The sequence below is a fragment of the Aulonocara stuartgranti genome, assembly GCF_965226115.1.
Source record: "Aulonocara stuartgranti genome assembly, chromosome: 5".
Taxonomy (NCBI): Eukaryota; Metazoa; Chordata; class Actinopteri; order Cichliformes; family Cichlidae; genus Aulonocara; species Aulonocara stuartgranti.
The window spans coordinates 7,336,393-7,359,012 of NC_138943.1; the positions used below are offsets into that span (position 1 = coordinate 7,336,393).

Below are 22,620 nucleotides of genomic sequence, written 5' to 3' on the forward strand. Positions count from 1 at the left end.
TACTGTTTATTGTAGAGTGACTTATATTGCTTTAAAGCAGCAGGATAATTTTCTGCTTCAGCAGACACATTGTTGGATGAAATGTGAAAATAAAGCTTGAATATCCACTTAGCATTACTTTGATCTTATTACAGCTTATGGCTGGCTCACACATTCAGTTTATGTCAAAATACTTTTCACGGTTTTGAATATTCATTGAAGTTGGTAGTACACATAGTACCACATGCAGACACGTGCACACACAGACACACACACAAAGCATTTTGTGACTAACTCAATATCAGATGTAATAACAGAGCTGCAACGGCAAAATAATTTAGAAAAATAACCAAGTAAATTTCACAAACCTGTCTTAGTGTTTAAAATGCAAATTACTCAAATGTATCCTCAAGATCATAAATTCTGTGAGAGACTGAGATAGCATTTATCCACATAATTTGTTTTTTGAATTGTGATTCGGATTTAGGTTTTGCATGTTATTAATTACTGGCAGCCCTACGAGTGTTTGTGACTCATACGAAGCTACAAATTAAAGGTTCAAATAACCTATTCTTCCATATTGCAACAAATAACCTGTGCTTTTTGAAATGCACCACTGATTAATGATAAATAATGCATTTTAAATGATTTACAAACTGCAGATTTAAAAACATAAATGCTTTAAGTATATATACACTATTAATTAATAAATTACTGACAGGTAAATTGATAATGCCTTTAAACTTCTTTAGTCCTGAGATCAGAAATAGCTAATGACCTAAAGTTACATCATCAGTGAAGCACTTTAAAATATGTTTATCACACACAGATTCACACACCAACTCACGCACCTTGCGGCGGGCATGGTGTCATGCCCAAGGATGCACTTTAGTGGACAACCTGCCGTAATACCCACTATGGCTGTTTGACTGCATACTGCATCTACTGTTGACGACAGAAGCTACTTGTATTTAATTTGGAACACTTTTTATGCAACTCCAAAGGGGATATGTGTCTTCACCTGGAATTGAACCAGCAGCCTTTTGCTTGCCAGGTGAATGTATAAACCCCTAAATCTTTTTCTTTTGGCTACTCCCTTTAGGGTTTATCCCAGAGGATCATCCAACTCCATCTCACCCTATTCGTTGAATCCTATTCTGTTACAGCACGAGCTCCCTCACTCATCTGTATATAATGCTGTAAAAATCATAATGTGATAACTCATTATGCCTGTTTATAAATGGTTAACAGTGGGTAAATAAGTGTCACGAGTAAATGATCTGATGATGAAACGCTCTGTTTACATCTTTCATCTTTAAGTAGTTTCAGGAGGATGTCATCTCTGCTGCATACTAACAAGCACTGAATGGTGATTTATAAATATTAATGTAACTGTACAGTAAATCAAGAATTTGTTTTTGAATTTTTTTAGCTCTCATTGTGAATGCAGTTTGGTGCATAATTTGCAAATGTTTTTGAGCAGAAAAGCAAATACAAGTTCTCTGTGCTACTCCTGTTGTCCAAAGCCAGCGTGGCCTACTCTTCCTCTGCTCCCTCGTGCCTGTGCAATGTGATGATGCGGTAGGACAGCTATCTGATCCCTGCTGCGTTGTACCGTGTGTCCGGTGGCACAGAACATGCTGTGAGGACATAAGATGAGTCAGAAGCAAGTAGACCTCGCTGGACTACAATAGTGGAGGAGATGGAGAGATAGAAAAGGACAGGACTAGACACAGGGACTAGCCAACTGTGTCAGAGACTCCGGATACACTAAAACGACCTCTGCCTCTGCACCTTACCAGGGGATGTTTTCCAGCAGGTCGGAGCATAATGTTGGCTTCTGGAACTAAGTACACGGCCTCCTCTGGACTGCTGCTTCCAAAATAACACCACACTAAGCCCAGCGGGGAGTAAATGCTGGAACAAGGCCACACTCCTCCACCCCTTTACCGCTGTTTTTCATAACTCCAATTTTCTCTGTCAGCATTAGGCACAATGGGAGCCTGCAAGTCACAGAGTTTGATTGTGGTGAGTTGCTGAACCAGAAATAACTACGAAAATCAAGTTTATACACAGCAGAATTGAAAATCTCTAGCTTCCTCTATCTTTTTGGCTTCAAAACATAGATTCGTGGCCATGACTGTAGGGCAGTTTGCTCACCAGATATCTAGGAGCCATTCTTAGATAGTGCAGGTGTTATAATCTTCAAATACTGTTGCAGTTGTATCTGGATGCAGAATGGGGCAAGCTTTACTGGACTAGTATAAAAATACAACTGGCTGCACAGTCTTTACTATGTGTTATCTGAACTTTTGTTGTTACATACTTCAAAATGCTACTTTTTTCTTCTTAAACCATGTTTATAGTTATATTTTATGTTTAAAAATGGGCAGTAATTTAGAACAAAGGAGCAAAATGTAATGTAGAAACATAAGCATACAGAAAAGTGACTATTTTGACAGTTACATAATGCTGTTAAGAATCATTATAGACCTGCACCCCAGATAAAAGTCACCAACAGTGACAGAAAGTCTAGACTCACACTACACAGTGCAGCAGAGGGTTGATAATGAGTCCAGCTTAGATACCCAGGATAACTGGGATAATGGGAGAAAGGAGTGATGTGTGGCTCTTAAGGCAGATGGCAGATTAGAATGAGTTTAAAAAACATCGACAGCAAGGCTCAAAGAAAGTGAGCAGATAAATCACTGGACAAAATACTAATGTTGAAATTGGAAATAAGATCATTTTAACAGCATGTGAGCCACTCATATAGTTTCACTGATGCAGAATGGATTTGGTACTGTTTTAACTGTGTAATTCTGGAAATATGTATTCATTATCTTACCAAAAATAATGACTACTTAAAAATTTTCTTGGCTCTGGGTGTCTATTTGTTGAATTTCTTTAGTAGGAGTCCGAGCCATTCGTCTTATCTCTGTAGATGTTCAGTTGGCACTCTTTAGTCCCACATTTAGATAGGGTCTTCAAAATGACTACCTTAAATAAGTGTCTGGATAAAGCTGCTGGGTGACAAGACTTTCTTGTAGACTTGCTTCTAGAAGCACTTTGAAAACAAATCTTCTTATTCAACCTGCCTTGATAAAGGCTAGGTTTTGCACGGATTCTGCCAGTGTATTAGAAGCTTGCAGACAGCTCTGTGCACCAGGGATTTCTTTTTAACACAAAAGCCATAACCCTTGCATCTGATGCTTCTGATTAACTTACTCTTCCTGTTAACAGTTTTGCATAAAAAACATGCAGAATAACCTTGAACACGAGAAAGCATGAGAAAATGTGAGATGGTGCTCTTCCACCTCCTGATATCCATACATTCATTTTTTTTCTAAAGTGGAAATTAAACTCTTTGGTGTCTCTTTCTGTTGTCCTCGTCCGTTTGCCCGAGCTACACTTAGTACATTACAATTAGTGATTGACACTATAGCAGGTGGATAACACTACATTAAATGGGTGAAACATTAAACTGTACTTAAGCTTCTTGAACCCCTAACAGCTTTTCTGGCAGATATCCTAGCATTCAGTTACTGGCTTTTTAAGTATACACTGTAAAAATATTTAATTAAATGTAATTTTGTACTGCAAATTTGTATTTACAGTGGTCATGTTAACCCAAAAGCATCACATTTTATTTTTTTGATGTAAGACAGTTTACCTTATGACATCTATGGGGCTAAATCTAGAATGTTTGCTGAAAAGATGCTGTAGAAGACATTTTTTGTTATTCTGATAAGCATATAGTAGCATGTTGGTCAGGTCACACCTTGAACTGGAGGAGGATATTAGGCTTATTTGAAAAAAATATATAAAGTATGAACTATAAACTATGATGACATGATTTGGCAAAAGATTTCCTATATGTTAATATATAGTCCATGTGTAGTTTAGTTATTTTCATAGATGCCCTTCAGTATTGCAGATAGTGAGAGTTAAAATGACAGAAAATAATTAAAACACGTGTCACCATCTTTTTTAATGAGCCAAACCTGCAAGTTGAACACATCTTATTTTAAGATTTCACAGCCCCTCCTGGTGTTGTGTGATGCTGTTGTATTTACATACTTACATCATCTTGCACTTGACTGCCAACTGAGCCATATGCTGCCGTGTTAATTGTGCATTTGATTACATGCCCGAACTATTCCCTGAGAAGTTATAATTTTGTCAGGTAATCAGTCCTGCTGAGTTAAATCTGTCACTGACAGCCTGTGTGATGCTCCTCTGTCATTTCTCTTCCCATGGCGTTCAGTTGTACAACATGGAAATCTTTTTCTTCTTTCCAGTTATCTCTTGGATTGCTTGGGATTTGTGGGTGCAAAAAAACAAACAAACCACACACTTGGAGCAAATTCCATCACTTTATGGAAATGGCCATTCCCTCAATCCATTCATGTAGGGATTTAAGTAGCACGCTTTCCCCTTCATCCTGTCATTACAATCCTTTTGTTAAGCCGTCATTCCAGCAGCCTTTTGGATCATCACCGTCTGTTTTTCTGCATTTTAACGCATTATTATCAAGAGAGATGCTTAAATTAGGTATCTCGGCGCAAGTAGCTAGAAAATAGCAGTTCATCACAGACAGGCAATTCAGATATTAGAATTGCAGTTGTTTCCCTCAAATGTCACAACACTTGAAAATAATGACAGTGTGTGTTTTACGTTTGCATCTTCTTGTTTCTATGTTGCTTAAATTACTGCAGAAGATCTGTTTTATAAGCTGCAGTCCAGCTGCCCGAGAGTTAAATTCAAATTGTGTGCCTTAAAAAAAATTGAAAGATTTTTGTGTTTTAGTGCACTGATCCACTAAGTGCTAACAATGATACATACTTTTCATACTGCAGTATAACTCAGGTTTGCACGGCTTATTGTTAACATAGATCACAAGATTAATTTGATTCCAACATGAAATTTATCTGTTACAATGAGTTACCCTTACACAGTGATCCAGGTGAGTACTTGACTTGTACAGTATTCTGCATTGGGTCTATGTGAATTAGACAAAAACAAAATAGATGAACAAATTACATATTTTGTATTGTTTGATTTCAAGATTGCAACTTAGTGAATCTGAAAGTAAAAAACAGTTACATTTTGAATGCTGAAGTAAAAATCTTTTGTTTCATGTATGTTTTCTTTCGGTAAGTCTAATTAACAGTTAATAAATCAATTTATTAGTTGACAGACTTGTAATTTGATTTGTTTTACAGTTTGTCAGTTTTACATAAAAATATTCCTGTGTTTAATTTTTTGTTTTCGCACAAAGACGTGTTCATACTTAGTTTTCTGTTAATTGTAGAAAATGCAATTGACAACCTAGTTTCGTGAAATAGTGCATGAGTGAAACCAGGTATTCATATTATTGTAATACACTTTTGTTGATGTAGGTTTGGTATTTATTTAACATTTGGTATCAAAATAAAGCTACCACTTGTGAGATTTCATCAGAAGTGTAAATATTGCAGCAGATGTTACTGTGTCAAAGTTACTGAGGCTGGAGCACAGAAAAAGTAAGTAGATTTTTCCTCACCTTATATATTTATTTATTTAGCATATAACCCTTTTAAAAATGTTTTAGTTCACATTTTATGCATTTCTTTATTCCAGAAATTCAGTAACCAACATATAAACATCATCTGTGCAAAGATGTTTCTAAAGTGAAACAGTGAAAAATTACAGCACTGTTAATACATAAATATCCAGGCTTTGTACAAGAAGTCCAATTTTGGCACACATTGGACACCATATATCAGTTAAATTCTTTTAGGTATTTTAGGTAAGAGCAGAAATGATTTAATTTCATTAACATGCCTAAAAATGCTTGTTTTTGAATATTTTTGAAGAATTAACCACATGCAGGGCAGGTGAGTTTAAATGTCCTCTGGCTGTTTAAACTCTGAGGAGCTGGAACTTTGGCACCTTTTGGCCGATTTGCATGATTGATACCTCTTTTTAGTCGTTTGAGCCAATATAATCATGGTAACGATGCCACTTTCACTTCACCCAACTAGAAGTTGCTAGGCCAGACTCACGTGGGCCCAAATTTATGACATGTGGCATATGTCCAGTCACGTGTCTGTAGCTGGGTCTCAAATGGCGGTTGTTGACGGAAATGCCTCTGATGCGGCTAGTTAGCCGCGGTAGCTGCTGATAATCACGGGGCTATTGGCTACCAGCAAAAATAACTAAGGAAACTGGGACAGTAAGTCAATTTCTGTCTTAGTGCATTTGCGGCGCTACACGTTTTTGTAGTCTTCTTTTGCAGCTCTTTCAGTGAATTTTGATCAGAGCGTGGTGAAACTTCGTGTTTGGAATCAATAATAGCTCTGGAAGCTAACTTTTGTTGTGTTTGGTGGTTTATATGAGGTTTTAGCTGGGATTCAGAGGTTTCTGTGGATGCTACACATGTCGGGACTTATATTTCTGACCCTGAGTTATAACGAATTAAATGGTTATAACTTCCTTTTGCCCCCGGTACTGGGGGTGTGGGTGCTTAACTGGTTTTAATGCCATGTAATTATAACAAATACATTTCAAGTTCATCCCTTACCTAAACCTTAACCCTTCTGACCCATTTTTAGTGACTTCACACCGTAACTCTCCTTCAGTCACCCATGGGTCATAAAAGTGTGGAGGTGCTGTGTCTCTTCACTTTGTCTTCCTCCTACATGGCCTGCTCTTAGGGTGTGTGTGTGAGTGGTGAGTATGTTGATGTGTTTATCTGCTTGGTGTGTATGTTTTTCTGTATATGTGTGGATGTGTGTTTCGTCTTTCTGTTTTACTTTTCAAGCACAGTGTTCCAGCATTGTTACAATTCAAGGGCCTACACCTGTCGGCACTCACATTCACACTGTGTGCTGTGTGTGGGGTGGGACATAACTAATAAATAGCGTTGCCTGTGTGAGTTCTTATCCATCAAGATGGCGAAAATATTTTTTCCTCAGAAAACCTTGGTGATTTTAGAAGACAGGGGAGATTTGGAAGATGCTGAAGAGGAAAAGTTTTTAGAGCAAGAGTCCTTTTGTCTTTATTGAAGACAATGCAAACAGTAAATAGGAGGGTGGGGGAATAGCACACGGAATACAGTTTGGGGCCAGACTCAAACCCAGGCCCCTGTAACGAGGACTCTAACGTTCAGCACATGGGTCACCTGCTCAAACAGGTGATCTATTCAAAGTCGGACAGTTTGTTTGAAAAGACGGATGAGATTGGCAGTCGGTCTGGTCCAAAACAAGCATATGAGAAGAAGTAATAAAATGAATGATCTCAAAAAAATTGTGAAACTAAGCACCTTCTTGCCCAGGAATTGAGGTACTCTGCATGGCTGCCAGTGTGCCGCAGCCATAACCAACACAAATGGCAGCTTGTTAAGAATGTAAAATCTCATTCTGAACTTTCCATCCCAGATATCGTTTGAAAAATCATCTGTATCAGGTGATCAAAATTTTGTTCTAGATTCAGGAACAACTGAATGAAAAAATGTTATGTAAGTAGGCACAAGTGGACAGGAAGACACAGTGTACTTCTTGCATGAAATACAACAAACAACAAAAACATGCCCCTCATCTGTTGTATATGCTGACACAAACAAGCCCTTTGGTGAATGGGACTGAAACTGTTCAATTCCTAATTAAATTAAAAGATGTAAACATCAGTAGTGGTCATTCGTTTATATATTTGTTTGTTAAGATAAATGTTTTTTCATCCATATCTTGGTTATGATTAATATTTCTTTTTTATGACAATTTGTATCACAAAAAATAAATAGCACTTTTATTCATTAATGTTGGCTAACAGAGGGAAATTCCAAATATTAACCATATGTGGTTTGTAATGCTTGGAATTGTCAGATATCTATATTACATGTCTTTTACATACATTTTGTATTGGTGTATTGATTTAAAAACAAATAAAAATCAATGTGGTGGTCCATGAGTAACCTAAACATAAAACCTATAAAAAGAAATTTTATGTGCAATGTAAAATCACTTGACAAACACTGGAAAATGTGAAGATAAGACACAAATGTGTCATAAACAATGTGTTACTTAATTGTAATTCCATAGGAACACCTAGTACTTAAATATGCCGCTGGCAAATCTAATTAATAACCAAGCTTCATGATTTAGAAGTGCTTGATTGCATTTGTATTATAAAACAAAATGAAAACTTAGCCTGGAGTAAAATGTACTTTTCCATGTGACTTATGATAACTTACATGTACTCTAGATGAAAAGCGTATTACTGTACAACATGCACTGAACTTAGGATTTGCTGTGTCTGGTTTAGCAGATTTTGCCATGTTTTCTGTGTCAGTATAAAAGCTGTTTATGTAATTGAGGGAAGGCTTAGCCAGAGGCATGACTACTGGAACGCAACCAGCTGTGTGTCATAATTAGATAAGAGGTAAACAAAAACGCCTAACATAAACAACAACACTGATTTTGTTTTGCCCTCCAACCGCAGCAGCCACCTCGAGCTCGTCCGCTCTGTCATGTATCAGCTGTAAACACACTTCTCTGTCTTAATGGTCACATTGACTCACTGCTGCACTAAGGCGATAGTTGCTTTAGGGTAAGTTTGTTGTGTGAAAGAGTGCGTTAGTGCATCTGTGTGTGTGTGTGTGCGCGTGCGCGCGCGGGCATTTGTGGGTCCTTTCTGAGTGTCCATCAGTCTATAATCAAAGAAATAGCTTTACTTCACAGTGAGTAGCGTTGAGGATCCCAAATAGCAGAAGGAGCACTGGATCAGTAACAATTTTACTGCGGTTGCTATGCAACACAAAATTTGCCATCTACATGCAACATGCGTGTTTACGATCATATGGTTATCCTGATATAATAAGGAAGATAATGTCATGAATTCACTAAGTTAATGTCTGACTTATAGAATGAGTCACTTGTTCAGTTTTGTATACTTGTACAAAAACTATATCTAATTAGCATCTGATTCTTCAAGCCTTTGTACACCATTTAAATTATTTCATTTTCTTGTGACCAGCTCTCACTCATTACAGCTCAGCACATTAAATCACATGGTTAGACTCAAGAAAAAAACAAAAATATATTCAAGACATTTATTCAAGACATAGAACAAGGTGAAAGGAAAACATTTTGCAACTAAAATAATTTCTTAAAAATCAGACAGCAACAGTGTTGACTCGTTGTTAAACACTGACTTGATGAAAGTCAAGTCAAGTCATGATTGCAGACCAAAAGAAAAATCCCAAGGCAGGGTTACTGACCTGGTAGCCTGGCTGCCTCTGGGTGGGTCCGGGGCGGGCATGGGGTTTTGGGGGTGCTTCGTCTCTGGGCTGGGGCCCTGGCTGGGCCTTGGGGGCTTGGGTCCTGGTTGGTGTGTCGCCGGGATTGTGGGCGGGTGGGTGTATGGGGGCTCAGCCCTGGCGCGGGGTGCCACCGGTACATCGAGCCACCTGAGGGGCTCTTCAACCTGTGGGGGAGGCTGTTACATCTTTGCAGGTGGTCTCCTCTCTCCAGGAACTCACTTTGCAGGTGGGGGAGAGATATAGGAGAAGTGGAGGAAGAACTCAGCCTGGGTGTCTATTGTCTTGTGTAGTCTGGGAGATGAGTGGATGGTGGGGTCAGGTGGGCTGCCCCGGGCTCTGTGGGGCTGGGCGGCGCTGCTGAACTGGGCGCCGGTCTGGATGGGCCTGAGCCCTCTTGCCCTGGTGGGTTCCAGAGTATGGGGGTGCCTACTGGGGTCAGCGGGGGAGCTGGATCATGGGCCACTTGCCCCTCCCTTCCTTCCCTCCCCATCTCCAGCTGCCTCCCTCTTCCCGCTCCACCACAATCACCCACACATGCAGGGCTGTGGGGTGAAGGTGTGTCACTAGGGTGCAGGGGAGGCATCCCCCCTTCTGTCCCACTCTGGCTGCCTGTGTCTCAATTTTATCTCTTTATCTCACAACTTAGACATTCACATTACTCACACTCTCATAACACATACATATAGGACCTTGGGGGTGGGCACGCTACACGGCATCCAGAAGACCGTCAGGGTGTACAACCTCACCTCTGGCACCGTTGCCCACCTCTCAATTTTAAATACACGTATACATTGAGGGCTATCAGGAGGGGCTATGCACTTACCTGCTGCTCTCTGGTAGGTAGCTACATGCCCTCCTGGGTTTTAAATGCACCTTAGAACGCACGTGCATCAACACTACATATGAGCGGGCGGAGGTTGGTTTGGAGTCTTCACACCCCCCGTTCTCTGTTGCCTGTTGGGGCGGGGGGCTGGGAGGAGGAGTTGGCCATCTGATTGGGGTCTGGAATGTGGGGCCTCCCTGCTGCTGCGGAGTCGGGGAGGTCTGCTTTTCTCCACCCCAGGGAAGAGGGTAACACTACCTGGGTCTGGGTGCAGTTTCCCCCTCTAGGGGCAAGGGTACCTAGACCTGTGGTATAGAGTACGCTCGGGGTGTGTTTTTGTGTGTACAGTGTCTCTTTGTGTGTGCCTACACGTTGGGTGAGTGCTGAGTATTTGCATATGAGAGCATGATGGCAATGAATGGATGTTCGTATCTGTGTTTGTCTGTGTCTATATGTAAGGTGGGGTATCAGACGCCACCTCTCTAGGGACATCTCAGGCCCTCCAAGTTATGAGGCCTATCTCCCCCCACCACTCCCCCTGCTAGTGGCAGGGGGAGCAAGTGAAATAAAATAAAATAAACAATAAAAACAAAGGTCAATTAAATGGACCAATACGGCAAGGCTGGGATGGTCCATTTGGTAAAGTAAATCCGTTGGACATCTTTCTTGGCCTTTAGACAATAATTCTGATGGCAAAAGAACCAAATGGGAGAGGTGGGGGGAAAAAAAAAAGAAAAATGAAAAATCCCAAGGCAGACTCAGACTGATATTTTTAGTGCTTTAATATGGAAGTAAGTAGAGTTTAGGTAACAAAGACAGTTTGTAATCTGTGTTTAAATGAGTGGGCAGGCAGGTAAGTTTGCAAAGAGCGTACAGATTTTGCTTGTCTGAGTCAAGATGGAGGATGGGGATGGGATGCATTGTTCCGAGGCTTCGGCGCGTGTGTTGAGATATCCAGGAAAGCTTTTATGAAGCGCTCTCTGAGTGTTGCTTCTTTAAGGAAAAGGGATGTGACTGATGATGGATGGATGGACATAATATGCTTGAAGTATATGAAGTATGCTACTACTATAATACTCACCAGTTGTGTTTTTGTTTTCTTTGCAAAGTATTTGCTGTGTGCCAAGCAACTGGGGTACAACAACACCTGATCTATGGGTATCATCTATGCAGTTGCATATATCCAAGCCTTTGTAGGCTTGCTGTGGGATACTTGTACGCCCCTGCCTCCTCAGTACCATGTGAAAGGGTTTTTGCCAAAGCTGGAGAGGTTATTACCTAAAAGAAAAACTACCAGCGTGGAAAGAAAATATTATTTCTTACTTTTTGTCATTTCAGTATTCAAAAGCACAATCCCTGTCCCATCATTTTAAAACATTGGAACAGTTTTAACATAAAATCTCGTATCCTGTTGTATTTATTTAAACACTGACTGTAATCATATGGACATTTATAGACTTCTGTTTGTTTTACTTTAAAAAAAAGTGTTTTTGGTAGTGATTATACACAGATACTGTTGTAAGACAGCTAAAAGGCCACGACAATAAAAGTTTTGAACAGCAGGGGGGTTTGTGTGCAAATGAAGCGTTTCCTGAACCAAGTGGATGGAAAGCTTCAACGCTTCATGAGACTTCATCCGGCCATCAGCACTGGAGAGATAAACTCCAGCATTCTGAGTGCACAAGGTGTCAGTTAAACTGGAGGGCAGCATAACCAAGGAATTCCTGGGAGAGAAGATGAGAAGGTGAACCACACACAAGGAGACAATTCTAGATAGTTAGGCTTAGACCCTGTCATTACCATGTATCGCTACCTAAACAATCTGGCAATAAGTGGGGGAAAAGTCTATCCTTAAGTATTACAGATGATGAGATAATGGCACTCAGGTGTGATGAAACAGCTGCTGCAGCCCCTGACCACGCCTACTGGAAACCCCAGTTACACAAACACCTGAGAGCTGGAGAGACAGCAAGAGGGCATAGCAAAAACAGAAGGGGGGGCTCTGTGGAGCAATAAGTGCTGGGAAGATTTCATGTTATTTATATCTTCAGTTAAGTAACAGTTTGTTTAGGCTCAGGTAATGTTTTTTTAATAGACTTTAAAAAAAATTGAAATAATCAATTCAGCTTTTTTTTCAGTTGCAGTACAATCTGCCACGATCTCACTCTGTCCTTTGCATCCTCTTCTGCCACACCAGTCCTCTTTGTGTCCTTCTTCACTGTAGCCAAGCTTCATATCTTTATCCAGCATATATTCAACACCTCCTCTTAGTATGTCCTCACTTTGTCTCCAAACTGCTCAACCTTATCTGTCTCTCTGATAAAGTCATTTCTAATCCTGTCCCTCCTGGTGACTCCCAATAAAAATCCTACAATTTTCAGCTCCACCACACTGAGCTCGACTTCCTGCCTTTTTGTTAGTGTCACTGTTTCTTGCTCTTGCTAGTATCACACTCTTGCTGCTGTCCTTCTGTCACAAATCCAAAAATATATAACAAATACCTTAAATAAGCAGACACTATAAGGGTTAAATATGTTTTGATTTTCTATGCAGACTTTATGTTTATTGTGGCTTAAAAATGTGTCTTTTGACAGTAAAATTTACAGAGCCCTGTGCTATAACCCCCCCCCCCCCCCGCCAGTGGTTCAGGTTCAGGTTACTTTATGTGTACCTGTGGGTTTAGCCTGCAGATGGTGAGTCATCCATCCACATTTTCCAAAACAGACAGACAAAAGATAACCATAATACAGCATAATGAAGAAAAATAATAATAACAAAAAATAATAAATAATAAAAAATGCCCAGCATGGTTTTATGCTGTTGCTTCACAGCATGAAGGTTTGATCCTTGCTGTGTGGAGTTTGCATGTTCTCTCTTTGCTCCCGTGGGTTTTCTCTGGTTGCTCCAGTTTCCTCCTGCACGCAAAAAATATGATTGTTTGGTTAATTGGTGCTTTTAAATAGACACTTGAATAAATACTTGAAATGTGCAATTCACTTGTATTTTTATTTTTTATTCCTATTTATTCTATTTATCCCCTTCGTATATTTTATTTATATTGTCTCTGTATTTATATATATGTGTGTGTGTGTGTGTGTGTGTGTGTGTGTGTGTATGTATATATATATATATATATATATATATATATATATATATATATATATATATATATATATATATAATATTCTGTAACTCTGTAGCTTCTGTCGGTGCTGTGCTTTTTTGGAAATCGAATTTCCCAGAGGAACCCACCCGAGGGATTAATAAAGTTCTATCTAATCTAATCTAATCTAAATTGGCCATAGTTGGAGATGTATGAGTGTGTGGTTGTTTGTCTCTCTGTTTTAGAACTACGATGGATTTGTGACCTATCTGGGGTGTACTCTATCTTGGCCAATGGTGAAGGATCGCTGGCAAATAAATTTTAATCATTGTATCATTGTGATATTAATAAATGAAATTAAGACATCACAAAAGACTGCTGGAAAATAGTATTTAATTTTATTCACACATACTATACATTTACAATGCACCACACGAGCAAACTGCCAGTGTGTATAGTTATTTGTATATTATCATTAAAGTCGTGTGAAATAACACGTTTCAATTTTTTATTCAGTTGGCATTGAGAGTTTGGAGTCTATTTCAGGAATGCACCTACCAAGCTTATTATTACTGCAGCCATAACTTATGAGATGAGGTGCAAAGGTTGGAAAAGACTTGTTGGGTGCATCCAAACTGATCAACACAACATGTGTATGTGTGTTTCCATCATGTAAAAATCTGCCTTAATGTGTCCCCAAAATAATTCCACCTCATTCAGGGCATTTTGTGATGAGCCACCTGGTCTCAGCGCCACATCAGTCAGGTGGAATAATTTTCTTGTTAACCAGCTCCAATAAGCCACCTGAACACTACAGACGCAAGATGGAAATTGGAGTATAATGTGCTAAAATAGATTTAGATTTGGAATAAAACCTGACATCCTAGCAGCTCCAAACCAAAACTCTGCCGTCACAGACATTTCATTTTCATAAAGCACAGTGGCGTGCTCTCAAATTCCAATTATTTCTGGAGTTCAGCTGTCAGATCAGCTTTCTTGTTGGAACAAATCGCAAATAAGTAAAATAAGAGTAAGACGCTGAAATGTTCAATGTGAGTCTAGTACTTTTTTTTTTAGATAAACAGGGATGGAATAAATTGGTAAACTAACAATGAGATGGAGTCCATTACAAGTGGTGTTTTTCTAGTAGTGATCTCTACTTTGCCCCAGCAGACCAAAGAAGTGAAGACATATTTTTTAATCACTTCATCTGGTCTAATGTTGCAGGCGGTATGTGTTAGTGTTGCACCAAACGTCTGAGAGTACAGGTGAAAATTAGTTTTCAGACTCTGTGGGAGTTAATTTAACTCGTCAGTCCCCGCCGAGCAAAGTAAAAGATCAAATCAAGCCCTTAAATTACAAAGGATGCAACGGTGTGTATCTGTTATTTAATGTCTTGTGGAAGTCACACAAGTTCACGTGGTATATCGGGTTGAGTGTGGAAGCCTGTGGAAAGCTGATTTAAATGCATTTAGTAACTCATTAAAAGTTGCTACAGTTTTTTTATACTTTAAAAAAAAATTCATAATGGAGTTTGTGTATACTTGGTACATAATATATAGTATTTAAAGGCACTGACAGGTACTTCAGCCCACCACACAGTTAGTTCCCGATGTCACTTGTTTGCCTCACTTGAGATCCATGCAGGCTTCTTGTTTTTTGGTTTCACATAATCCCAATAACAGCAGCAACATAAACCTAAACCCCAGACTTCAAATAGTCCCTTGATGAATTTATGGGTGATATTACAGACACTGTGTCTATGTTTTTCTACAGTCTGTACGTGCTTTTAACATCTTGATTGCATCAGCTGTCTGAGCCTGTACAGAATTAGAGTGCCGTGTTAATATCTCACCAGCTCTGGCTGGCAGTACAAAGGCAGTCACAGTAAAACATCTCCCTCGTATGTGAGACTCTGCCAGATAAGCAAGGGTTGATCTTTTTGCACGAAACCAAGCATTTTACTAATTTGAGTTGCTGCACTGGAACAGAGTTCAAAGCAGAGCTGCGATTTGCGGCTGCTTTCTCATGAGAGAGGAGGCCAGCTCTGTTGGCAGTAAGACGAGCCGCTGATTGTTCCACTCTCCATGGGCCTCTCAGATGAAGATGGAGAGTATTGCAGGACAACAATCATCTGAAAGTACACAAATTTTACTGAGCCGAGCATTGTAAGACAGACCACACAAATAGCAACACTCACAGATAGGAAGTAGGGAGAGAAGAGAGAAAAAAATACTTCATTTGTCGCTCCAGAACTGGTGTTGTGAATTTTGTGAAATTATTACTGAATCCATCTGTTGCAATTTCATCTAAATTCTACATCTGCAGCTCCATATCATTGGACTGCACATCACTTGAGCTTTTGGTGAAATAAAACACAATAATTTAATACATGAACCCCAGAGGTGTTCACAAGTGAATATGACTTTGAAATTATAGGCTCAGTCATACGAGGTAGTGATACAGCAAACTGATCTGGGCTTTGTTGCAGAGGCTTACAGAATTTATTATGTTTTTACAAAATGACTATTTTCAGAGATGTTTTATAAGCTACTGCAGTTTTGAAGCTAATGGCTAATGCACAAAAAGGACAAAAAGATTCTTAAGTTTGTTTGTTTGCTTCTTTCCCTTTATCACTTGTTATCCTGGAGTTCCCTCAGCTTATTCATTAGCTTTAAGGGAGGGGTATCAAACATATTGCATGTTGATGTCAGTATTAACATACTGAAGTGTATGGAAAGTTCAATGAATGATAAAGAGGTTAAATGCTACTTTTTGTTTAATTTCCTGGGATGTGGATGTTATGAGCAGTGTTGGTCAAGTTACTTGAAAAAAGTAATCAGTAACTAATTACTGATTACTTCCCCCCAAAAGTAATCCCATTACTTTACTGATTACTTATTTTCAAAAGTAATTAATTATTTAGTTACTTAGTTACTTTTTAAAAACACGATTTACAACCTGAATAGGTAATAAAGCGATAGATCTTTCAGGCCAGTTCTACTTTTTCTGCATAATCCATCATACAAAATGTAATCAAATGAAAAAGTCTCTTTTTAAAACTTTTTTTATTAGTTTTAATCTTTTAACGTTATGCATCAAGCTAAAGTTTAATTACATGCAACATTCTCTGACTGGAAGAAATTTGTTTAACATTTAAACCTATTTTCCGCACATTCCAGCACATAAAATAAAATATTTAAAATAATATATTTTTTTGTGTTTACACTCAGTCTTTCAAATAGATGCAAGTGCAACACAGCAGAAAATAAATAAAATCAAAGACTAGCGGTCCTGTTGCTCTATTTTCACCTGTAAAGCAGGAGTGGAGTAGGTGGAGGTTTGCCCTGGTGCAGGTGTGCCGCAGCGGTCAGTTGAAGAATCTGCGAGTTTCTCTGTAAATTTCCCGTTACGTGGTGCTTGCTTGGAACTTTAGGGGTTTTTTTTCGCTGTAAAAAGAGTTTTTCTTCCCACGCACAACGGACACTAATGTTTTTGTCACTTTTTATGGAATCAAACTCAAAGTAAGGTCAGTACTTCCACGCTTTAAACGCTGCACGGTCATACTCTCTCCCGCACTCAATATATTATCCATTCTTGATCTGCACACAGCTGTTGCCACGAATGTTGCACTCGCTTACATCACTGTCATGAGACATTCTCACAAATAAATCATGGTTTTAGTAATGCAGTAATGCAGCGTTCCTACGGGAAAGTAACGGTAATCTAATTACCATTTTTGCAATAGTAATCTCTTACTTTACTCGTAACTTGAAAAAAGTAATCAGATTACAGTAACGCATTACTTGTAATGCGTTACTGCCCATCTCTGGTTATGAGACGTACTTTAACATTGTACTTGCTCTTCTGAAAACATCTCAGGAAGCCCATCAGACGGTTCATTGAATATGAACATTTTTTCATATAAAGGGAAAAGTGTAGTTTTCATTTTTCATGTTTCCATGCAGTGTAGCATGAGCACTAATGACTTTGAGATACCTGCTTTAAGGTTATTGTGCACAAATCGGTGGTTTGGCAGTTAGCTGATACAGTTACTGATACTATCATCCTGGTTTCACAGATTCAAATGTCAGTGCAAGTGTAATGTAATAAGTTGAAATGTGGTGGTGACGACAGCACAAGCTTTGTGGAAATGTTGTAGATTTTACAGCTATTCACCTGATTGTGTCCAAATTATTTTCCTTTACCTGACTAAGCAGTTTTGTTGTCTAAACCAAACCAAACTACAAACAAAAATGAAAACTACTTGTCTGACTACTACAGAGAGGAAACCTCAGGACCAGTGAATTTCTTTGTCCAGGACTCTTTGCAGTCCTGTGAAAAATTAAATAATGAATAATGATTTAAGAGCCAAGTAGAAGTAGATTTAAGTAATTGTTTTCTTTATAATGATCAGCCTCTCACAGTACTATGGAGGAATTTTTACTGTTCTTTATAGAACTGCTTTATGTCACTGAGATTTGTGGGCATTAATTTGCATAGATCTCTCAAGAGGCACAGGAATTCATTTGGGTGAGATCTGGATTGTGACTGAACCATTGATTCTTTTTTTTATCCATTTTCTTGTGGATTTGCTTTTTTGTTGATTGTGATTGTCCTGTTGCATGACCAAGTTTCAGCTAGGCTTTAGCTGTTTTACAGATGACCCCCCATTTGACTCTAGAATACGGCGTACGGAGGAGTTCACAGTTTACTAGGTAACTGCAAGGTGTCCGGGTTCTGTGGCTGCAAAGCAAACCCAAACCCCTCCACCACCGTGTTTGACAGCTGGTATTTGGTGTTTGTGCTGATATGCTGTGTTTGGTTTTCACCAAACATGCCACGATGTCAGACATCGCCACTTAGATCTCATCAGTCCAAAGAACATTGATCTAGAAGTCTTGTGGTTTGTTCATGTGCAGATTTGTAAACCTAAACTGTGCTATCTCCTTCTAGAGGTCTTTGTTTGATCTGTTTCAAATTGTACTGTCATGAATTTTTGGAGCTGTTGGGTTTTTCTCAGTTTCTCTGAGCATTGCACCATTTGACCTTTGGATACATTTGCTGGGACGTCTGCACAATTGTGTTAACACCACACTAGCAAACTGCCAAAACCTCTGTTTTTATAGATATGATATTAATTAATCAGTCCTTTGAAAACAGTCTCCTTGTTTTCATGTGCCTGTGTGAATTTATTCAATAATAAATAAATACAAAGCAGTTGTGCTTGTTGTGTCCCACTACATGGAACCAATGGGAAAACAGCATGCATTTCCAAAAAACCAAGAAATAACTGAACTTTGACAAGGTGTGTATATTTCCTACTGATCCAAAGCTCATCAGCACAACTCAATTCAAGAGAAATAATTTAATTTTGAATTTTATGCATTTTCAAACACATGAATAGATACTGGTAGATTGATTTTGTTTGTGTGGGTTGGTTTAGTTTGAGTTAATCCAGTTAAAACTCAGTAGATTCCACCTGTGACTGCCAAGTCATAGCTATGGGAATTTGTGTCCTTGAATTGAAATGAGCCAGACTGTATATCTGGGTGTTCATATTATGCAAATATGGCTAACTCCTGATTTTGTTGTCCTGTTTTTCCAGAATGCAGGAGAGGGACCTACAGAGCATGTACGGAAGGGCGCTGCTGCTGACCGTCTGTATGGTGTCTCTCTGGGGACAGCTGACCAGTGCATCGTCACATAGGAGCCACATAGGTACACTGCATGTCCTTCCATTCATTAGTTTCGCATTGACCAGTGGCTGAACAGAGTGCTATCTTTCATAAATCATTGTTCATTCATACTATACAGAAACTCAGAAACACACACACAGCAGGATGTTCTGGGCAGGATGCCCAGAACAAATAAAGTCTGTTACTATGTCTGAGCAACCTCTGTAGTGAAGGAACTCAGGAAAGCATATAGTCACTGTATTATCCCATTAAAAGCCAGCAAAATCTTGTGAAATGATTTTTCTTGAAAATAATGAGCTTGTTTGACTTCAAGATGGGCAGAAAAGCAAAAACCAGGAGCAGCAGACTGTGACAAACACACCAGCAGAATACATATTTAAAGGCGATTCATGCTCAGTTAGAACAAAAACTAACACATGCTATCACTGTGCTCACACTGTCCTTGAAATGTCTAGTTAAGTAGATTGTAATGATTATTGAGAGAAGCCAATAAATTTCCCTGCATACACTTCTTTGTAATTTACTTCCCAGGGATTTATACCAGTACCTGTTAGGAATTATGCATGCATATTGTGTTATTAAATTTTTATTCTGAGCTGTAAATCATCGCTTTAAGTTTCTATTTTACTTGCTATGATGGGCTAACATTTCCCCCCAAAAATATAACACCTGATGTGTTTTCTGATGTGGAAGGATTACAGTTGAGTGCTTTCAGTGGATCCATTCTGACCAAATTGGTACCCCAGTCACAGCATGTCAGACCCAATTCCTTATAGCTCAGTCACATGTTGTGGTCACATTTCATCTCAATGACTTTTTAAAAAGAAATTGATATGATTTGTTCAACTTTCTTGGCTTCTAAACAGCAAGGCAAAGATGTACTTTAAGGTTGTGTTTTGTGCACATTAAAATTCAACAGTTTAGCAGTCTTGTAAGTCAAGCATCAAATGGAAAAAAGTAATACCAGTACACTAAGTGCATGCATGCGTCTCAGTGTGTGTGTGTGTGTGTGTGTGTGTTTGAAGCAGAGGACAAGACCTTTCAAAGCGATTTTCCTTAATGGAGAGATGGCCTGATCCCTGGGCGTAACGGTAGAAACTGTGACTACACATTGAGATAATGAGCCTTATTCCACTGGAGGACAAACAGCACACAGTGGCTTGAGGGAAACAGCTCCATGTTAGCTGAAAACATATAACCAGCAAAAGACTTTGATAGAGCCAAAACAGGATGGACTACACAAGGAGACTGTACATATTATATGTCACAAATGGATTGCACTACATACCTTGTCTGTGTATGTTCAAATCAAATCAAATCAAAAACAGAGGCTGATAAATATGGCAAATATAACTGTATGTCAACCTGTTTTTTGACTTTGCTATTGCTAGATTAATAATATTATTCATCATTCATAGGTGCACAGCTATTGAATATTTTCTTGTTAACTTAAGGTATATGTTTTAGTAAAATGTAATCATTCAACTTTTTAAATCAGTATAGAGAGCTCCACCACATCTAACTTTGTGTTCCTGTGTCCTAAACCAGCATTATTCACATTTACTTATTTCACTATAATAGATTAAGTGTTCTATAAAACACATTTCCATTACACAACCAGTGATATTGTATTGCGTCTTAAATCATTTTTACTTTATATTTTAAGTGCATTGTATATAACTGCACCAACATCAACTGAACAATCAGACATAATAAAATAAAACAACTAAACATAATAAAAATATAATTTTTCAACTGTGAACACACAACATTCAAAACAAATACAATGTGAAATACATGATGTGCAAGAGTGGAAAGCAGTCTCACCAGCTTTTCCTCAAGAAATATGAAATAAAATATGGAACATTCCAAAATATGGAGCATAAAAGATAAAATACAATATATGGACAAACGCTACATACCTTTCCATACTCTTCTGTGTGCTTTGGCGTTTCACATTTTTCATTGTTTGAACAAAGACCCCCGGTACTCATAAAGAATTATTTACACATTGTGATGTACGATAATGTGCTTTTAGCTCTGTGACAGCAGTGCGGGACAGGGCTTTTCCTGGTTAATCATGACCATGCACAAAGGCCCATAAAGGAAAGGTGCTCTGACTTTGACTGGTCTGCACAGGCTTACCTCACCCAACATCTTTCAGATAAACTGAAACCACAAGCTACACATAATAACATAAATACATAGTGTATATAACCCGATCACCTCTCATTTCATGATTTTTCCTAAAATGGATTTATTTGCCGTATAGTTAATTTTGAGGTGTATGGGGAAACTACATCAGTCATTTTCACCCCAATAGAATCAATGTAAAATGCTGCACTCAGCAGGCCTGTTTACACACATTTTGATGTGAAGGCTGTTATAATATGAGTCAGAACTAATGATATGTGACTGATGAATTAAATATGTAGGAAGGTATAGTGAGTTAAAATAACAAATTATTATTTTCACTGCTCTGGCTGTGCAGAGCGGTTGGGGGATGAACTGAACAGAGTCCAGAGTGTGGAGAACTTACCCGAGCAAGCAAAGGGTGAAAGCTGGAGCACAGCAGCAGAATTGGATGTGTTTTAGGTGATCTGTAATGATAATAATTATCTAAATCATTTCAACCCTATAACTGAATCCTAACAGCTGACTTTGTCAAATATTTATTATAATTAGAAAAACTAGGTGACACTTAACAACTTAATTCCTTCAGGAAATTACTTCTTTGCCTTTGCTGTGGTCAAAATGTCCACATACTTTAGCCATGTTTCATATTGTTTCTGTTTTGGAGTGAGCATCAGGACAGCTTGCCTTTTCGCCTACTCGTGTAATAAACTAATCATTCCAATCAATATGTTCTGTATATATCTCTGTAGACTGACAGTAGAACACCAAATCCAAGTAGTTTGAGCGCAAACATGGTGGATAAACCATTAAATCATCAGGCTTACATTGAACTCTCATTGTTTTTGCATTTGTCCCACTCATGTGGTTTGTGTGCTTATTCCTGTGATTTATTAGGAGAGAGAGAGGGCCAATGAAAGTAGTCTGGCCTGTTCTGCCCAGGCTGCGCTGACACTTCTGTAATCACGTAGCCTCTCCCTGAGCTACAGAGGTCAAGCCAAGGTGCGCCCAATAAACAAACCTCTTTAGCCCTTCTGTTTACTGAAGTGGGGGCTTTGCCAAAGCAATTGAACCTTTCACCATTGCCTGACTGGAGCATGCTGAGCTTACAGCGTGCACACATAACCCCTGTAATAAGACCACTGCATCCCCCAAAGCACTATCTACATTCATTAGCCGGTCATGAAAGAGTGGAGAGGGAGATGAAGGGCGAGAGATGGCGCTAGAAGAAGAAGAGTGGTCCAGCAAGAGAGAGAGAGAACCAGCGTGATAGCAACTACCTTTCGGCTTTACAATTTGTTTTGGTCCCATCGATAGGATTTAGACTGATGTTGTGGCCTGGTCAAATGGGAGCCTCATTACTCAGCTATTTAGATGCTTGGACACTTTTTTTTAACAGCAGCTCAATCTGTCTCATTTAAAAAGCAGGAATGAAGCTCTTTGTGGATTGTTGGTCAGTGTCTGTGAGGGGAAATGTAGGAGAGAGGAAAACAGGCGTGAAAAACACATTTCCCACTGAGGCTGTGCGATGCAACATGGCAGCAGCTCCCACTCGTTGAGAGAGGGAAAAGAAAACGCTCTA

At 38.9% G+C, this 22,620-nt stretch overlaps 1 protein-coding gene across 2 annotated transcripts in view; it reads left to right on the forward strand.

The window, feature by feature from the left end:
• Positions 1 to 22,620, forward strand: part of tafa3a (TAFA chemokine like family member 3a) — a 117,951-nt gene that overhangs the window by 50,300 nt on the left and 45,031 nt on the right. For both annotated transcript variants that reach the window (XM_082533999.1, XM_082534000.1), the window contains exon 2: positions 18,815 to 18,927. In XM_082533999.1, the coding sequence (XP_082390125.1) occupies positions 18,816 to 18,927 (112 nt within the window). In that variant the 5' untranslated portion in view covers position 18,815. The remainder of the gene's footprint in view (positions 1 to 18,814; positions 18,928 to 22,620) is intronic.